At 36.4% G+C, this 18,460-nt stretch overlaps 1 protein-coding gene across 2 annotated transcripts; it reads left to right on the plus strand.

The window, feature by feature from the left end:
• Nucleotides 1-982: 982 nt before the first annotated feature.
• Nucleotides 983-17,692, plus strand: LOC129000158 (mRNA cap guanine-N7 methyltransferase). 2 transcript variants are annotated; one of them, XM_054427092.1, is made up of 8 exons: nt 983-1,112; nt 2,205-2,382; nt 4,919-5,051; nt 7,103-7,353; nt 7,802-8,151; nt 9,681-9,792; nt 10,113-10,242; nt 17,291-17,692. In XM_054427092.1, the coding sequence occupies exons 1-8, from the start codon at nt 1,099-1,101 to the stop codon at nt 17,479-17,481; spliced, it is 1,359 nt and encodes a 452-aa protein (XP_054283067.1). In that variant the 5' UTR covers nt 983-1,098; the 3' UTR covers nt 17,482-17,692. The 2 variants fall into 2 exon arrangements, with proteins under 2 accessions (XP_054283067.1, XP_054283068.1); XM_054427093.1 differs by having other exon boundaries at nt 983-1,036.
• The last annotated feature ends 768 nt before the right edge of the window (nt 17,693-18,460 follow it).

The following is an 18,460-nucleotide window of genomic DNA, read 5'->3' on the forward strand; positions in this document are numbered from 1 at the left end:
TGAACACTAGAAAACAGTCCTTCAAACAGTACTCCTGTAGAAAAGTACTAGGTAGTAAAAAGATTTAGGCATAAATTTGAATTTGAGTAAATCGAGTCAACATGATTCCCTCAGGTTCACGGAGTGGTATCATAGATAAAACATACTCCTCAAGGAGGTGTACTTGAGGACTGATGAGTATGTTTTATCTATGGTACTAGTAAAGGCGTTTGGAGTATAGGCAAGGCCACCTTTAACTCCAGGCCGCGGCCTCCGAAGTGGCAACGTCGCAAGTGGTGTTGTAACAGCTGTTTAGTTTGGCAGCAGCTAATGGTATATGTGTATTTACGAAAGCTTGGTTACTGGACTATGACAATATTTACTCAAGTACAAAAATTTATTTTTTATTTAAAAATTTTTTTTTTTCAATTCTATACGTTTTATTTTCAATCCATCAATAAATTTATGTTCATAAATTTTAATTTTAATGAATAAAACGCGAAATAATCAGCTGGTGTCACATGTCTGCCATGTTATCTTAAGCTGGGTTTTCCTAGGAGCGGAGAGAGGAACGCGGTGAGCGGAAATGAGATTAACATGGTGTTCCGCGCCGCTTCTAGGAAAACAGTAACATTAAATTACCTAAGACAAGTGGAGTCCGCTCTCCGCGTTCCTCTCTCCGCTCTCCGCTTCCGCACCTAGGAAAACCCGGCTTATGGGACGTCGGGACGTCTGGCGCTAGACAACACCTCGTCTTGCGACGTTGCCAATTCTAAACTACCAGGCCGTGGCCTGTAGTTAGAGGTGGCCGTGGTATAGGCCTACAAGTACACTATACCATTGAGTATACGTCTATACTCAATGGTAATAGGCAAAGCTTAATAGTGATGTAAAGAAGTCAATACTTATCGGAAAAAAAAACATCGCATCGTCTAACCAATTCGGTTTTTTTTACAATAACAGCCCTTAAGCAAGTTTAAGCTAAGGAACTTAAGGAAGGAGGAAGACATTGAGGTTAGGAATAGGACTTGCGTATTTTGAGACTTTAAAATTAACTGTAAGTTATATTAATTCTGTGTTTGATTGGAGTATGCTTGATATGCATTTATTGATTTATTCATGCTAACAACTTTGTAAGTACCCTACTAATGTTCTAGTTGATGGTCCACACATATTTTGTATGTGTAGCCTAGTAGGTATGTAAGTACTGTATAACAGGGAAGGGACTTAAAAAAAAGAAGTAAAATTGGATAAATCCAGAGATCCGTTTTTTACTAACAGTATAACAATGGTATAACTTAATAAATCCGTAAGCATAACTTATAATTTACTAACAGTAGAGCGCAGGGTGGCTGCACTTTACTTGACGTCCTACACTCATTCGATTGGTTTTTTCGATTCGATATTTTCATTTGATTATTTCATTCGATATATCGTTTGGTTAGTTAGGTTAGGTTAACCTTACCTAACTAACCAAACGATATATCGAATGAAGCAATCTATTTATCGATATATCGATCGATATTTTCATTCGAATGAGTGTAGGACGTCAAGTAAAGTGCAGCCCGCAGGGTTTTTTTTAAGTCGAATAAGTTAACAACACAATTCCTATAGGTAACTTACTTATCTAACTAATTAATTAGGAACTAACTCAGGAACATGGGCTGCACCTTACTTTAGGTCCTACACTCATTTGAATGAAAATATTGATTATTCGATTGTTTCATTCGATATATTGTTTGGTTGTATAGGTTAGGTTAACCTTACCTAACCAACCAAACCGTGTATAATCGATATAGGTAGGCCTATCGATCGATATTTTCTTTCGAATGAGTGTAGGATCATTGTTATGATGGTTTCTATAAGAGGTAGAAGTTGGGCCTGTTCATTCCTAGGTTACTGATTGGCCGATATAGTTAAAAATTTATATCTCGAAAACCGTTTACACGATTTTAATGATTTTTATGTAGTATGATCATATTGTCTTAAGCTAACTGAGAAATAAATTGCATTTCCATACCATGGTTATGATGGAATCTATAAGTGGTAGAAGTTGGGCCTGTTCATTTCAAGGCAACTGACCTGCCGATTCAGTTAAAAATTTATATCTCAAAAATCGTTTAAACGATTTTAATCATTTTTATGTAGTAAGTTATGTTAGTTGTCTGGCGTCACTCCTTTTTTTCCTTTCAATTTTATATAAATCTTATACATACTATTTTCAGGGCACTATTTGCATTCCTGAGATTAAAATTAATAGACAAAGGTCCAGCAACAATGGACCCACTGACAGATGGACCTATATCGGTGACTGATAATCCAAAAAAAGGGTTGGAAGAGAATGACTCTTTGGAAGACACCTCTGATAAAACCAGCAATGGTGAATCAAACTCTACACCACAGGTTTGTGAATTTAAGTAATTTATGATTGTACAAGGTTAAGTTATTTTTGGGTTAAATTAAGATTGAAAAAAAAAACTATGATAAAGGACCAAGGTTAGGCTAAGTAAAATTAACACATTTTCTTAAATGATTAGTCTAGACTATTACATTTATATTATTGGGCCTATATTTTGTTAGCAGTTTGTGTAAAACGGACGAGTAAGTTACCTACGGTTGTTCCCGCGCAAGACAAAACTGAGGGTTCGATACCATACAAATACGGTAGGGCTTAGACATTTTTGATGAGTGATGTACAATATTTTTTGCCATACTAGCCTACTATTACAAACAATAATCAAAATACCTTGCCGCAGCAAACGTGCAGACTAAACAAATTTCAATTTTTATTTGTAGGCTTAAGGGGGAACGCTACCTAAAAGATCAAAATCTACAATAATGAAGATAAGTTAACATTTAAAGAAATATTTTTTATTAATGCTCTAAGGGTAACAAGATTTTGTATATGCATTTTTTTTGTTTACACACCCCCTTCAACCTCTATAGGGGGGTAGTTTAGAAAAATAAACTTGTTTTACAAGAACAGTTATTTCTCAAGCTCTAAGATAGATATCAATAAACTGTTTTTTTTTTATTTCAATCCCCTCAGTATAACCATAGACAAAAAGAATGAAATATAGACCGTCAGCCGTGCTGCGGTTGCCATGGTTACCATAGGTTCCGGCGCACACCGCTGTAGTTTACGTAGCGCGTACGCCGTAACTACCGTGGTGCTCCAAGCGGTGTGCGCCAGAACCTATGGTAACCGCAGAACAGCTGACGGTCTATATTTAATTCTTTTTGTCTATGGTATAACCTACAAACTGTAGTATGGGGTTTAACATAAGGCAACTATACCTATATTATAAAATAAAAATCAATAAAAAAATTCCTTATTACTTTTTAACATTAAATATTTTTCTATCCATATTTTTTATATTTTGGACTAGGGCCTAATCCATACTACAGGTTGTAGATACATATATTACCTACAAAATAAAAAAGAAATAAGGCTCCTAAGTGAAGTAGAACTGTGGATACAGCTGTTCGCGTATTTGCAAACGCAAAAGATTCATGATTGCGATAATCAACAAAAAACCAAACAGCTGACAGAAATACTGCAGACATGACCATATGTTTTATTTTATTACATGCCAGTGCTGCAAAAGAAACACAACAAAGTCAGTTGTAATACGGAGATCAGTGCTACCTATATGATATAATAGGCATACTACTTGCATATAATTTATTGGAATTTATCGAAAGAAAAAATAATCTGTATTTCACAGAGGCTTTGCAATTATTTGCATGCAAAACTGACTGCATAGTTTACTTTTAAAGTACAATTTAAATGGTTTCCAAATATACTTTAGTCGTGTATTATATATCATTTTAACCAGAAATTTATAAAGAATAAGAATAGGCCTACCTATTTAATACAATAACAAAATTTAATTTTAATTGTTTTACCTGGCATATGTTGAGACACACATGAAGCAACACACACAGCACACAAATATGTTAAGCGCAGCAGATGCACTCCACAGTCGCCTAGATAAAGATTTTAGCAATAGGCCTACCTCTGAGTCCGATTTAGACACTGAACTTCTTCCTTATTTAAATTATGCTAAGTTTAACATACTTTTTTGTAAAATAAAATGCTAATAACTTAGGTACGGTACCGGTAATATAAAATAAATACATTTGCCAAATTTATTTTAAAATATGACCATAAACAAGCAAACAACAACAGTTTAGTTTACTTAACAGAATTAAAGGTATAATAGTTTTTTTAGATTTCCTCCTTAACCACAAGGTGGAAAAAAGTCCCAGGAAGGTTAAATATATTTGTAGAGCTTCAAAACTTGGTACACAGTTACAGGGCATTAAAATCATTTTAAAACATTATTCAGTGATGTGCTACCTCCTCAGGGGACAACCCGTTAGGAGTCAGGGGAGGAAAATCTAAAATGTAAATAGACATACCGGTAGCATGAAATCCAAAACCTCTCTCACGATCGTGTGGACATCATCATTGTCTCCTGCAGTCACAGAAACATAGTCATCGTTTTTTGCCATCGCGGCAAAATGTTAAATATATCCCGTAGTCCTGTTGACATCATCATCGTCTCCCGTAGTCAAGGAAACAAAAAACGTCATAGTTTTTCTGTGATCGCGCAAAAAAACTTGAATGTCTTCCATGGTCTTGTAATCATAATTGTTGTCTCTCGCGGTACTCCTACTCCTCGATCGTGGTAAAATCATAAATTTTTCAATCTTGAACCTGTCACTGATGTGTTCTACGATCGCAATAGTAAAAGCTTGACCTGACTCTGCCTATTTTCTTTAAAATACCCAATTATCCTAATTTTTGACTGTCCGTATGCGGTTCAGTCCCAATTGATTCGGATATTTGGAGTACTACTGTACCTGGGACCGATTTGCTTTTCCAATTTGATGTCAAAATCTCTTGTGTGCTAATAATATACTCCTGTTACAGGTAACTGAAGGACACAGTGCTGTTGTTGCAGCCCATTATAATGCTTTAGAAGAAAAAGGATTAACTGAGAGGAATAAAAGTCGAATTGTACATCTGAGGAACTTCAACAACTGGATAAAAAGCATGCTAATAAGTATGTTGATTAGTGATTTTAATGTTACGATAAGATTTAGGTGCTTATGTCCCTGTGTTATTCAAATTGTATTTCAAGTGGTACATGTTCCTCGCTACTTGTAATCGTGGTACTGTTTAGTATTCTGTCCAGCTAGCAAAGACAAATCATGGCCATTCCACCAAATCATCACAGTCATTTTACCTCGCTACCTCAGATATCAAAGACATGTAATACAGGGTGTCCACATTCTGGAAAGTCAGGGATAGTCATGGAAAGTCATGGAAAAAAATTCTGGTCATTGAAAGTCATGGAAATAGGCAAAAGGTCATGGAAAGTCATGGAAATCCCCAATGGTGGATGGATTTGAGGGGACCATTCAAGGCTCTAGTCGGCCCTAACCAAAATTATTGTAGCATTTATCAGCATTTTTTACAAATGTTCGACGATTCAATTTATTACAGTTGTATCAGTTTATGAGTTTGGAGTTTGTATTAGTTCATTGTTGTACCTATTGTAATCCATTGTTATCTGTTAACACATATTTCAGTATTTTCTGTGAAATAACTTGTCCATGCAGTATTATTTGTATATTATAATTTTCGAGTAAAGTTCGTGAGTCATGGAAATCAATGGTAAATGGTCATGGATAGTCATGGAAAGTCATGGAAATTAATGAAAAATTGTCTGTGGACACCCTGTAATATATTGATACGTCCCACAGAAGCTAAGAAAAATAACAGACTTCAACTTTGTATCTTAAGTAGTTTTAAAATTACACCTCTTAAAATTGTTTAAAAACTTATCAAAATCTACCCCCACACAAATGTGTGTGTGGGTGTGTTTAAATGTTTAAATGCATTTTAAAACAGATCTAGCACCTCTCAAAATCAAGCTAAATAAATAGAGAAGTGTCATTTTGCTACATTTTCTTAGATATCCCATGTTACTACCGAGTTCTATTAACAAATTACTAACTTTAAAGTAAAAGATCTACATAATTTAAAATTTCAAACAACTCCTCAAATGGTCCTTTGTATAGTTGTAAATTGATATTGTTAACTTTTTCCTTTTTTGAAAATACTTTTATTAAAATTTCTTATATAGTCCAGTCAAAAGATAGATTGTGTAAAGGAAGGAACGATTTTTTATAGACTTCCGCCCTCTGTAAAAAATCGATTTTGCAATCCTTCCCAAAAGAATTCATTAAATGCTTTCTATGTTAATTTTATGCTGTAAACTTAATAGTTCTGTACTGTAATAGTTGTTGTACTGTTGACTAACACACTGTCCTGTAGGCTACTTAAGCCTCGTTCACACGGGGCAAGTTTACAAGCTACTCACCAGCTTGTAAGAAGCCAGCGAGTTGGCGAGTGTGCTTGTATTCGTTCACACGGAGCTTGTCCACTCGCCAACTCGCCGATAAGTAAAAAGACGCCACAGAGTCGGCAAGTGCGCTTGTAGTCGTTCACACAATGCTTTTCCCACTCGCTCAGTAGCTGGCTCGAACCAAATCCTCCACCATCTTTGAATAACACGCGCACAAGCACAAGCAACTGTGGTCACACTGGGCTACTTTACACGCCTACTCGCTCAAAAGCTGGCGAGTTGGCGTGTAAAGTAGCGGCAGCTTCAACTTTTTCCAGAGCTTTTTTACAAGCAGCTTTTGAGCGAGTACGTCGTTCACACAGCTATTTTACTAGCTGCGTGTAAAAAAGCCGGTGTGTAGCTTGTAAACTCGCCCTGTGTGAACGGGGCTTTACATGAGTTTTATGTGAACCAAATACATGCAAAAGATTTTCAACCAGTCCGCGTTTAGCAAAGACTACTTACGCTATTATAGTACTTGAATTGTTGTGTGAGCTTTGCCGGTACAATACCAAGCAACGTTAGAAGTTTTTTTGATGTTTCAAAACTGGACCCAGTTCCTTTGTACATTTAGCTATTAAATAATGGTCCTGGCTTTAAAAAACTGCTGATTTTGTGGAAGAATTTTATATGGTTTGAATTTGTTTATTAAATGTTTTCCCTGCTACCTATTTTTAATCAATTAAGTGCCACTTTGTCTGCAGATGAGTACATGGACTCTATAAAACGCAACAAAAGCGTCGGTTCACCTGTCCGAGTGTTGGACATGTGCTGCGGCAAAGGTGGCGACCTGTTGAAGTGGCGTAACACGGGTATCACTCACTTGATCTGTGCGGACATCGCTGCAACCAGTGTGGACCAATGTCGCGCGAGGTACGATGACATGCGTAACCGCAGGGACAACCGATACAGCAACGGCTTCTCGGCTGAGTTTATTGTGGCCGATTGTACCAAGGTTGGTAATATTAGCTGAAGTTGTAGTCACTGGAAGATTATTGTTTAGGCCTACTTGATCACCCATTTAAAATAATGAAAATGGTACTGTGATGGGCTTGGTACGAAATGTAATTTTAATATCAAATGCATAATTAATCATACATGCAAATTAATGAGTTGCATCGGTCTTAGAAAAGCTTAAATATTGAGTGTCCTAAAAATCCTAGGAAAGATTGAAATCTTAGTGTTTTTTTTAAAACTATTTATATAATTTATTAGGTACTGTACCTATTAACATAGTGTTTATTTCCTCAAAATAATTTCATATTTTTTTTTTTGTAAATATTCTGATATGGACGTTTAAAGGAAGAGGTCAGGCAGCTTTTGTGGTAAATTTGTCAGTGAACAGTCCTGAATAAAAATATTACCTCTAGATACTGTGACAAGTTTTTTTGTTTATTCTGCAGGAAAGGTTAAGAGAGCAGTACAAAGACGTTTCGCTACAACTAGACCTCGTCAGCTGTCAGTTCTCCTTCCACTACTCCTTCGAGAGTCTGCCACAAGCTGAGTGTATGTTGAGGAATGCCTCAGAATGTCTGCGACCAGGTGGATACTTCATCGGAACCATGCCCGATGCCAACGATATCGTCACCCGCTACAGGACAGCTGGCTCCGCTTCTTTTGGAAACTCCGTTTACCAAATTGAATTTGAGAAGACTGACGAACCCTTCCCCCTATTTGGAGCCAAGTATGGATTTACACTTTATGAAGTAGTCAACTGCCCGGAGTTCTTGGTACATTTTCCAACTTTTGAAAGGTAAATGGGCTGTTTTAACTTCATGATATTTGATATTCCTTTTTTTTTACTTGACCTCTACAATGATTTTGTGTCACATCTCTGGCGGCTGAACAGGGACTTGAAAATACGGGTTTGACTTGAACATGTAAACAAAATGACGGTGGAAACAAAAGCTACAACTTCTATTAAACTCCGACCACAATTATTCGACCCCATACGTTACCGATTATCCACGTAACAACTTCCAATGTGGGAATTCAAGTGTCGACAACCACCAGTACTACAACAAAATATCCTAAATAGTGCCTTCGAGGATTGAGAGCGTTCCAAGATTGCCGATAGACGACCCGCACGTCGGCACACGTTGGACATACAATATCTGATAGCTGTGATGACGAAGGATCATCTGGGAACCGAGAGTAGCATAGCCGGCCTTCGCAAAAGCTTTTGCGAGGATTGGAAGAACCCATTGGGAAGCATCGGTCAGCCGATGAACCCGATGGTGACTACGGTATCAGGGACCGCTGCCTCTGCGGTCCATGATATGCAAATTCGACCGCAGGTTGCTGGAAACTCTTTCCATGCCAGCGTACAAGATATACTCGGACTCCCGCCGAATGCTGATTCTGAGTCCGTTCGACGAACCCTCGCAGTGTTGGTGAAGCTGCCAGCCAACATCCCGTTGCCCAGGGAAGACATTCCGTTGTGCATCACACTCTTTGGTCCAACGACGGAACACAATTATCGCGTTTAGTTTGATAGACAGTTAGATAGATAGTTTTATAATTTGATGGTCAACCAACAATTTACCTGACGCTGTACGACCTCCGAGGAGTGGCTCCGCTTCTTAAATGAATTTATGGGAACCATCAGCCCCAGAGATGACGTGTCTCTGATCGGTACCGAGTATACGGCGAAATCGCGGGACAACCTCATTCGTGGGAAGTCCTTTATGTCCAGGGCCTAATTGTGGAGATGGTACGTATCTCCCTCTGGATTTTTCTCGGCTCCTTCTGAGCACCCTGGGAAAGATATTTAAGTGTGGCTGGTTCTAGGGGCAGGCCTAGCCTGACTTTGTGAATACCAGGGTACTCCCGCCCTAGGATTTAAAGTATCTCTTTACGGGGAAGATCACCTATGGCAAAGTTGTGGAAGAGTCCCACCTGATAAACCACCGACGATTTGGTTGGAAGTTTATATACCCTAATGGATGAAGATTTTTTCTCTAGACCATAAATAAATCAGGCAATTTGCTACTTTTGAACTGTTCTTACCATGTGTGTCTACAAAAAACTTGTTCTGGAAAATCAGATTTTAGTGTCTATAAAATGAGTGTAGGAATAAATTGTAATACAATGTATTACAAAAAAGGGGTTTTTAATTCAATCAAAATTGCTATAGCTTTCTCTGATATTGGCTCATTCTGCTATGTTGTATCTGAATAAAACATTGACCATGTAGATTGGTCGTCTTAATGGTATCTAAAAGTCAATGAATGTAACCTATACCATGAAATCAAGCCCTACTTCTGACTTTTGTGTTTTCAGGTTGGCAAGAAAATATGGTTTGGAGCTAGTATCAAAAAGTAGATTTGAAGATTACTTCAAACAAAGTAAAGACAGAGGACGGAATCTCTTAGGCAAAATGCAAGCACTTGAGGTGAGGAACCTATAAAATCCAAAGTTATGCCTGTCTATTGCAGATTTTGACAAGTGCTACAGTATCTAAATAACCTTTAAATTCAAATTAATATATAGATTACAAATAACACTATTTACATTTCATGTTAAATAAAACTCTGGTGAAAAAAATTTGCACTATGTTATATTTACTTAGCCCTTTAGTAACAAGGGTATTTAAACATGACAATAGCACATTTTCTATTCAAATGATCAAGGTTTTTCCTAGCGAATCTTGGATTAAAATGATGCACAGCTGCTGTCACATTGTGTTGTAATATTTTTAATGACAATTTTTAGACGTATCCACCGAATGAAGGAGAAACGTTAGCTGGAGGAGAAGACGAGTATAAGCATGCAAAGGAGTTTATAGAGAAGAACAATGCGGATCGAGTGGGAACGCTATCTCAGTCGGAATGGGAAGCAACTTGTAAGTAGATATTGAGAAAAGTCAAGACAAAGATAGTTATTTATTTTTCTTGGGATTTGTGACTAAAACTATTTTATTTACTAAGTGCAACCAGTGACTTGATTCATAGAAATTTAAGACTTCTGTGTTGCCGGACCACCAAATGTCAGATTATTGAGAACATTTTAGAATATTGAGGATAGAAAAAATTTCTCCAAAATAAGAATTAAAATTGTTTTTCATTGTCTTCCCATTACCTTAGCCAACTTCTCTAGAAATCTGATGAATGAACCTGAACCCTTTAGGTTTACATATTCAGTGCAAAAGAATTGTCATAGTTCATTAGTTCATGATGATTTATTTCATATATATACTTTTTCTGGCTAAGGCTAATATTATCATAAACATTTCTTTGTGTGATAATTTTAAGGGATTTCAATTCAAGAAAATTGTTTCTATTGGTAAATTCATAGTGGAAATAAATAAGACATAACATTTGGACTGCAGAAGAATTAGAATAGATTATTGAAACCAAGAGACTGATTTTGTTACTAGATTAGATTAACTCTTCCTAATGTTCTAACCTTAAATCCTTCTCAAGACTTAAGAATTATAATAACGCTAACAATGGTTAAAAACCCACAAACGTTTTTTATTGTGTTTTGAAGTACTGTACTTGTTTCTAATAGATTCAAAACAATGATAGAAAAGTAGAACATATAATAAAATAATTATCATATCTAGGCCTACTGTACTATTGTACTACTCTATTTTATTATAATTAATTGTGGTGTGCATGCATAGAATGTTGGGGTGGGTATATCTATATAAATAAAATTAGAGTTTTGTCTGTACATTGCTCAGAATCATAAACTTTTAGGTTATTTTTACGTTTTATAAATTAGTGAAACCGAAACAAGTCTCATCTAAATTTCCGTTTGTCTTCCTGTCTGTCAGGACCCAAGAGCCATTTTACGCGGCCTACTCCTGAAAAACAAGAGTACCTATCAAGTTCCAAATCATTTTATTTTAATGTATTCACTGGATTGGCGAGATTGTCTTTAGCCATTAAAATATGGCGTCACTACTTTGTAAATAAAATGACGGACGTTTAAAAACCCAATTTTGTGCGATTTTTTGTAAAGTTTTCTCCCAATATTTAGCACATATTCTTCTATGAAATAACGAACAGCTGTTCAAATCAAGATTATTTCCTCTAGCTGTCACTGATATGTTTACATTGAATGTTGTTTACAAATACTGCAACCATTTCCGATCACGTTTTGAAAGCAAATCCAAACCAATTAAGATTAAAAACGTTTTTCCTTACATAACGGATTTAATTAATCGCAAGTGCAATAATATGTAGGGTAACAGTAAATGAAAATAGAGATTCTTTGTGTATAAAATTGATCTTGAGTTTTGATAACCGGGAAATAGACCTTGAATCAGTGTTGTAGGCCTATATTGCTGGGAAACTTACATTTTTTAAATGAGCGTTTTCAGTCGAGACTCGGCACACAACCGACGCGCGTCTACTTGTCCATAGTAAAAATAAAAGTAGGCCTACCGTGTATTTATGTTTTATTCGTCATGTGTATAAGTGTACAGTTCGTGTATGTGTTTCAAAAACTCCAAGACGCACCTAATGGGGAAGCTCAAGACCTTATATTAGGACTGATGATGGCGATTTAATTTCGCCGAAATGCATCTTCTGTAATAGGATACATTAGGATCGACCGGCGGACACAGGTAATTTAGCCTTTTATTGTCATACCGATCCGGAACAACAACAAACGACATAAAACGAAGTTATGTATAATAGTTTGGCCAGCATATCTGAAAATATGCAAACCAACTGCTGTTCTTTATTATAAGAAGGTTTCAACTGATTACTATAAGATCCCTGTGCGTAGAACGGGTACACAGCTAGTGTTGAAATATGATTTGTGAGAATAGTTCGTTTTGGTATCACATATGTTCTGTACAAATTAGTTGTCATGGATACCAGATGTGTTTTGTGGACAGCTATGTTGTGTTTTTGTATTAAGTAAAGCTTGTACCTAAAACACCTTTCTCTTTATCATTCTACATAATTTAAGTCCATTTACAACAGGTTATGGGCCCAGATTATTTTATTCAGTGCTTCATTTAACAAATACCGACTTCAGAAGTTTGTAACAGTGATATGGCTCAAAATTCATTACCAATTGAAAGGCTTAAAGGTTGTGAGAATTTTGATACTTGGAAGTTTGCAGTAGTACAAGCTTACCTGGAAGATTTTGATTTGTGGGACTGTGTATCTGGTGTAGAACAGGATAAGAAAAAGGACACTAAATGTCGGTCAAAGCTGATCTTATTGGTTGATCCGGTGAATTATGTAGGCTTCATATTCAAAACACAACCACTGCAAAGGCAGCTTGGGACAATTTAACGAAGGTTTTTCAAGATGATGGATTAAGCAGGAGAGTTGGACTTCTCCGTATTCTAATAACTACAAAGCTGGAAGATTGTAGTTCTGTTGAGGAAAACGTGAACTGCATAGTCACAACTGCTCACAAGCTTACAAATGTGGGTCAGAAGGTGACCCACTGAATGGGTTGGAACAATCTTACTAGCTGGTTTACCCATCCGATATGAAATAATGATAATGGGAATTGAATCTTCAGGCAATTAAGTCACGGCGGATGCGATAAAAACGAAGTTATTGCAGGATGTGTCTCGAGTACATCGTGATATGACCGGAACTGATTCTGCACTGTATGGTTCCAGTTCGAGAGGGACAGTTCACAATGTGTATCAAAAGAACAGAACCTCTAGTAGTTCTGACAAAAATGTGAAGAAAGGTCCGAGATGTTATAAATGCAATGTTTACGGTCACATCTCAAAGAACTGTACATCTACAAGAGTAGTGGGCAAAAATAACGTAAATTTTGGCAAATCTTATACGTCACACTTTGATGCATTTTCAATGCAATTGGGCGTTAGTAATGAGTTCTTTTTAGACAGTGGTGCATCTTGTCATTTATGTGTTGACGGTAGGGATGGTCAAGTCTCGAAATTTTGGGAAATTTTCGGGAAATTTTAAGTCTTGTTACACGAGACGAGATTTCTTTTTGGCCGAGATTTTTATCGAGACGAGAATAAAAAAAAAAAAATAAAATAAAAACACGCCTGCAGAAAGTCAATGCAATACCCGCAATACAGGACCGTGTTGTAGTTGCGTTTCCTTTGCGAAGGCGTTCTTATTAATTAATTCTTCAAATGTAAATATTACTTTAATTATTTTAATAACATTTGAGAAGTTTTGTTAAGTGTTAGCAGTGTGAGGAATGTTTTATTACTATAAAAAAAGTCAAAACCAGTAACTATTTTGTAGAAATTAATATTTTATTTTATGATTTATTTTATTTTATTATAAGTTTAACTCTATCCTAACTGATATCACTATGTTTCCTAATCGTAGGCATTTTTAATAAGTTAGGCGTGATTAATAAAAAAATGTTATGCTGATGTTTTTTAATAACAGATTGTAAATATTCTTGCCTATTATCATTATTTTTGTATTTAAACAGTCATCTAACAATGTTACAAAATCAGGTAAAAATTCTGAACGTGCATTTCCCGTTGTGTATGAGAAGGGAAATCCCGTCTCGATCTCGTCTCGAAATTTTATGAGAAATAAAAAATCTCGTCTCGAACTAAAAATCCAATCTCGTCCATCCCTAGTTGACGGTAACATGCTTCTGAACGCAAGAAAATGCCAAGCACTAACGATCACCACAGCGAATAATGAGACAATGGTGACTGATACCGTCGGTGATTTGGAGCTTCCAATATGTATTTCTGGTGAGGTATCAGAAGTGAATGTAAGTAATGTACATTATGTGCATAACTTAAAAGTTAATCTTTTATCAGTGAGTCAAATTGTAAATAAAGGAAACTCTGTGGTATTCAATAGTGATAGAGCCAAAGTTTTCAATTCAACAGGTCAGCTCATTGCTTCTGCTAGTTTAATAAAAAATCTGTTTAAGTTGGATATGCCTATGAACACATCTGCATTATCCATGCAAAGCAATGGCTTAACGCTCTGGCATCAGTGTATGGGACATTTGAATTTTGATAGCCTTACAAGATTAATTAATGGCTTGGCTGATGATATCAACATTTCTGGTAGTAAGCCAGAAACTATTTGAGATATATGTATGTTAGGAAAAAGCCATCGTTTACCTTTTCCTAAGAGTGAGTCTAAAAGCAGTCATTATTTGGAGCTAGTGCATTCTGACTTGGTAGGTCCTATGGAAGTGAATAGTCTTGGAGTGTCTAGGTATATTTTGACCTTTTTAGATGACTATAGTCACATGTGTTTTGTTTATTTTTTAAAATCAAAGGACAAAGTCAATGGTCCCTTTAAAACTTCCAAAGAGTATGCTGAAAAACAAACTGACAAGAAGATAAAAGTGGTGCGTACAGATAATGGTACGGAGTACTGTAATCGCAACTTAACTGAGTTTTTTAAGTCATCAGGTATTGTGCATCAAACTACATGTCCTTACACACCTCAGCAAAACAGAAAGGCAGAGCGTCTCAACTGTTCCCTCCTAGAACGAGCAAGATGTTTGCTGATAGAGTCTGGGCTTCCATCGAGCTTTTGGGCTGAAGCTGTGAATACTGCTGCTTACCTTCTAAACAGATCACCATGCAGGTCCGTGGAACCAACTCCAATACAAGTGTGGTCAGGTGACAAGCTTACTCTACAACATCTCAGAATTTTCGGTTGTAAGGCATTTGCTCACATTCCTGCCGTGAAACGTAAAAAACTTAGTCCACGATCTACTCCTTGTATATTTGTCGGTTATTGTCAGTTTAGTAAAGGGTACAGGTTGTATGATCATCAGAAGAAAATTACTTTATATCTAGAGACGTTACTTTTTCTGAAAATCAGTGGGGAAGTTCTTTATTGAAAAATGTGAGTAAAGACTTAGATTTTTATGTGTTTCCCGAACCAACAGGAAGTTTGTCTGATAGTCAGGACAGTACTAGTGGTCAGACACAAACCGGTCCAGATGTGTCCAATAATGATGATGTGCTTCCAACAGGATCCGGTGTAAACCGAAGTAACGACGATGTTACTAATTACTGACATGGACATTATTCCGGGCACAACAACTTGACCGCAGCGCGTCAGAAACCTCCCAGCTGCGTTGAACGATGATGTTACTTATTTCTCTGGCGAACTATCCGATCCAATATCTCGCGAAGAAGCATTGACTAGTGAGTTCAAAGACTCTTGGAAGAATGCTATGGACCGTGAGTTTTAAGTCTCAAATCGAAAATAAGACTTGGGAATTGGTCGAACCCCCAGCCTTGAGGAAACCATTAAACTGTAAATGGGTTTTCAAATCAAAGGAAAATGACAAGGGTCAGGTAACTTGTCATAAGGCACGACTAGTTGTTAAAGGATTCGACCAAAAGAGGGGAATAGATTATGATGAAACATTTTCACCTGTTGTCCGTTACAGTTCGGTTAGGTTTCTATTAGCTCTTGCTGCTGAACAAGACTTAGACATCAATCAAATGGATGCTGTTTCCGCTTTTCTGCAGGGAGAACTGGAAGAGGAGATATGCATGTGCCAGCTACCTGGATATGAAGACGGAACTTCTAGAGTTTGCCGCCTTTATAAAAGTATATATGGCCTCAAGCAAGCCAGCAGGGTGTGGAACCAAAAACTTGATTCTTGTTTACAAGGTCTGGGACTGAAACAATCAAAATTCGACTGGTGTGTTTATTATCAAATTGAAGAAGGTGTATTGTTTTTGCTTGCAGTTTGGGTTGATGATATTTTAATATTCTCCAACAATCAGAAATTTAAACAGGAGATGAAAACTCAGATGATGAAGTCTTTTAAAATGAAAGATTTTGGTGAAGCAAAGTCTGTCTTGGAATTTCAACTGACCAGGGACAGAAAGGAGAAGAATATATGGTTAAGCCAAGAAACGTACATCAACAAGATGCTGACACGTTTCAGAATGGACCAGTTCCACCCAGTATCAACTCCAATGAGCTGCAGTGAAAAATTTAGTAAAGCTCAGATGCCGAAAATGAAGTTGAAAAGGAGAAGATGAGAACAATTCCTTATCAAGAAGCTATTGGTAGTCTGTTGTTTGCAGCCCAAGTTTCAAAACCTGATATCTCATATGCTGTCAGTAATCTGAGTAGATTTAACAACAATCCAGGGATTGAGCATTGGACTGGCATAAAACGAATCTTCAGGTACTTAAAGGGAACTTCTTCGTGGAAGTTACAGTATAATGGTTTTAAGGGGAGGAACTTATTTGGATACTGCGATGCCGATTGGGCAAGTGATCCAGACGAAAGAAGATCCGTCACGGGGTACTTATTTATGAAGTGCGATGGTCCGATTTCATGGTGTACCAAACGACAACCTACTGTGGCACTCTCGACAACAGAAGCCGAGTATATGGCAATGTCTTCAGCTGCTCAAGAAGCATTATGGCTAAGAGGTTTAGCTGAAGAAATTGACCTGTCTTCAAAGAGTCTGATCCAGATATATTGTGACAACCAGGGAGCCAGGAACTTAGCCTTGAATGGAACGTACCAAGCCAGGACAAAACATATTGATGTGAGGCATCATTTCTTGAGAGAGAAGCTCTCCAAACAGCTTTCCTTCATTTACGTTCCTACTAAAGAGATGGTTGCTGATTCTCTAACAAAGGCGCTTGACAGTGAAAAATTCAGAGACTGCATTAAGTTCCAGGGATTCCACAAATAAGGAGGGTGTTAAAATATGATTTGTGAGAATAGTTCATTTTGGTATCACATGTGTTCTGTACAAATTAGTTGTCATGGATACCATTTGTGTTTTGTGGAAAGCTATGTTGTGTTTTTGTATTAAGTAAAACTTGTACCTAAAACACCTTTCTCTTTATCATTCTACATAATTTAAGTCCATTTACAACAGTATAGGATCTTTTAGCTCACAAAATTGTAATACCAAGTTTAAAAACAATTAGTTTAATATTTAACTCTGGATTTCATATTTTTCAGCACTCTACATGGTGTTTGCGTTTAAAAAACTGAAGGCAATCTCCATGGATGATACTGGTCGGCCAATTTACGAAACAAAGGACCAAAGTCTGAACACTAAAGAGCCAGTAGAAGCTGTGAAAAGGCAAAACGAAGAAGAAGGTAGCTCCAAAGAACATTGTCAAAAACGGATGAAAAGCGACACAACATGATTTATAATCAACTCTTCGTCACTGTGGTATCTTTCCTACTGCATTTGCAGTGAAAAATGTAAGGATTATCTCTTCACAAGAAACGCCAACAGCTTGTTTTCCTACAACATTGCATTCTTTATATTTTAGCAATCGAATGCATGGAATTTATAAAATGTTTGAAATCAAATGTATAACTGAAATGACACATTAATCAAAGTGTTAAAATTGATCAATTTAAAATTAATGTTTTCCCAACTTTTGTACAAGAGCTGAAACTAGCTTAGGAATAAGTAAAAACTCATAACTGTACAATGAGGCAAACCTGCCTAGCTTAGCTTTATTCTACACCATTTTACAACTAAAAATCGTGATATTTCAGTAATTTTGTATTCGATACTTTTGAACTTTGTATCTTTTAATAGGAAATTTATATGCTAAAAAAGAGTTCTTGACATTTTTTTTCATAAAACAGCCATTATTTTATAATTTAAATTTTAAAAAATTAAAATGGCCACCATTTTGAAATTTTATATTAGATCAGGGCAACTTCTTTTCTGATGTGGGTCTCTTCTACCTATTAAAACATACAAACCAAGTTTCATAAAGATCGGTTGAAACAATCCAAAGGGGAAGCGAATAATTATTTCTATTTGCTTGATTAGATTTGTACTCAAATATTTCTTTAATATATTTAGATTTATTCTTTATTTAAATAGTATAAGTTAAACAACTACTTGTGTTTGCTGCTACAAAGAAGATAAATAAGCAAACTAAAATAGTTGACTTGGAATAAAATTATTGTTGTTTTTACATTTTTAGCGAATTTCCCATATAGGGAATAAGCTATTACCGTAGTACTCATAGTAAGACCTGGACCCAGGATCAATTTACTTTTTCGTTTTGAGGTCCCTAGAGGCCAAAAACACCATCCGTTCAAATTCATATATATATATTTATATATGTGTCCGTTAGCGCGATAACTAGAGCAAAAATCATC

The sequence above is a fragment of the Macrosteles quadrilineatus genome, unplaced genomic scaffold (assembly GCF_028750875.1).
Source record: "Macrosteles quadrilineatus isolate MER2022 unplaced genomic scaffold, UCM_ALF_1.0 Scaffold_8__2_contigs__length_117827958, whole genome shotgun sequence".
In the NCBI taxonomy this organism is placed as follows: domain Eukaryota; kingdom Metazoa; phylum Arthropoda; class Insecta; order Hemiptera; family Cicadellidae; genus Macrosteles; species Macrosteles quadrilineatus.

Coding starts and splice junctions, on each gene's coding strand:
- LOC129000158 (XM_054427092.1), top strand. Junction 2,383..4,918: donor AATCAAACTCTACACCACAG/GTTTGTGAATTT, acceptor CTCCTGTTACAG/GTAACTGAAGGACACAGTGC. Junction 9,793..10,112: donor GCAAAATGCAAGCACTTGAG/GTGAGGAACCTA, acceptor GACAATTTTTAG/ACGTATCCACCGAATGAAGG.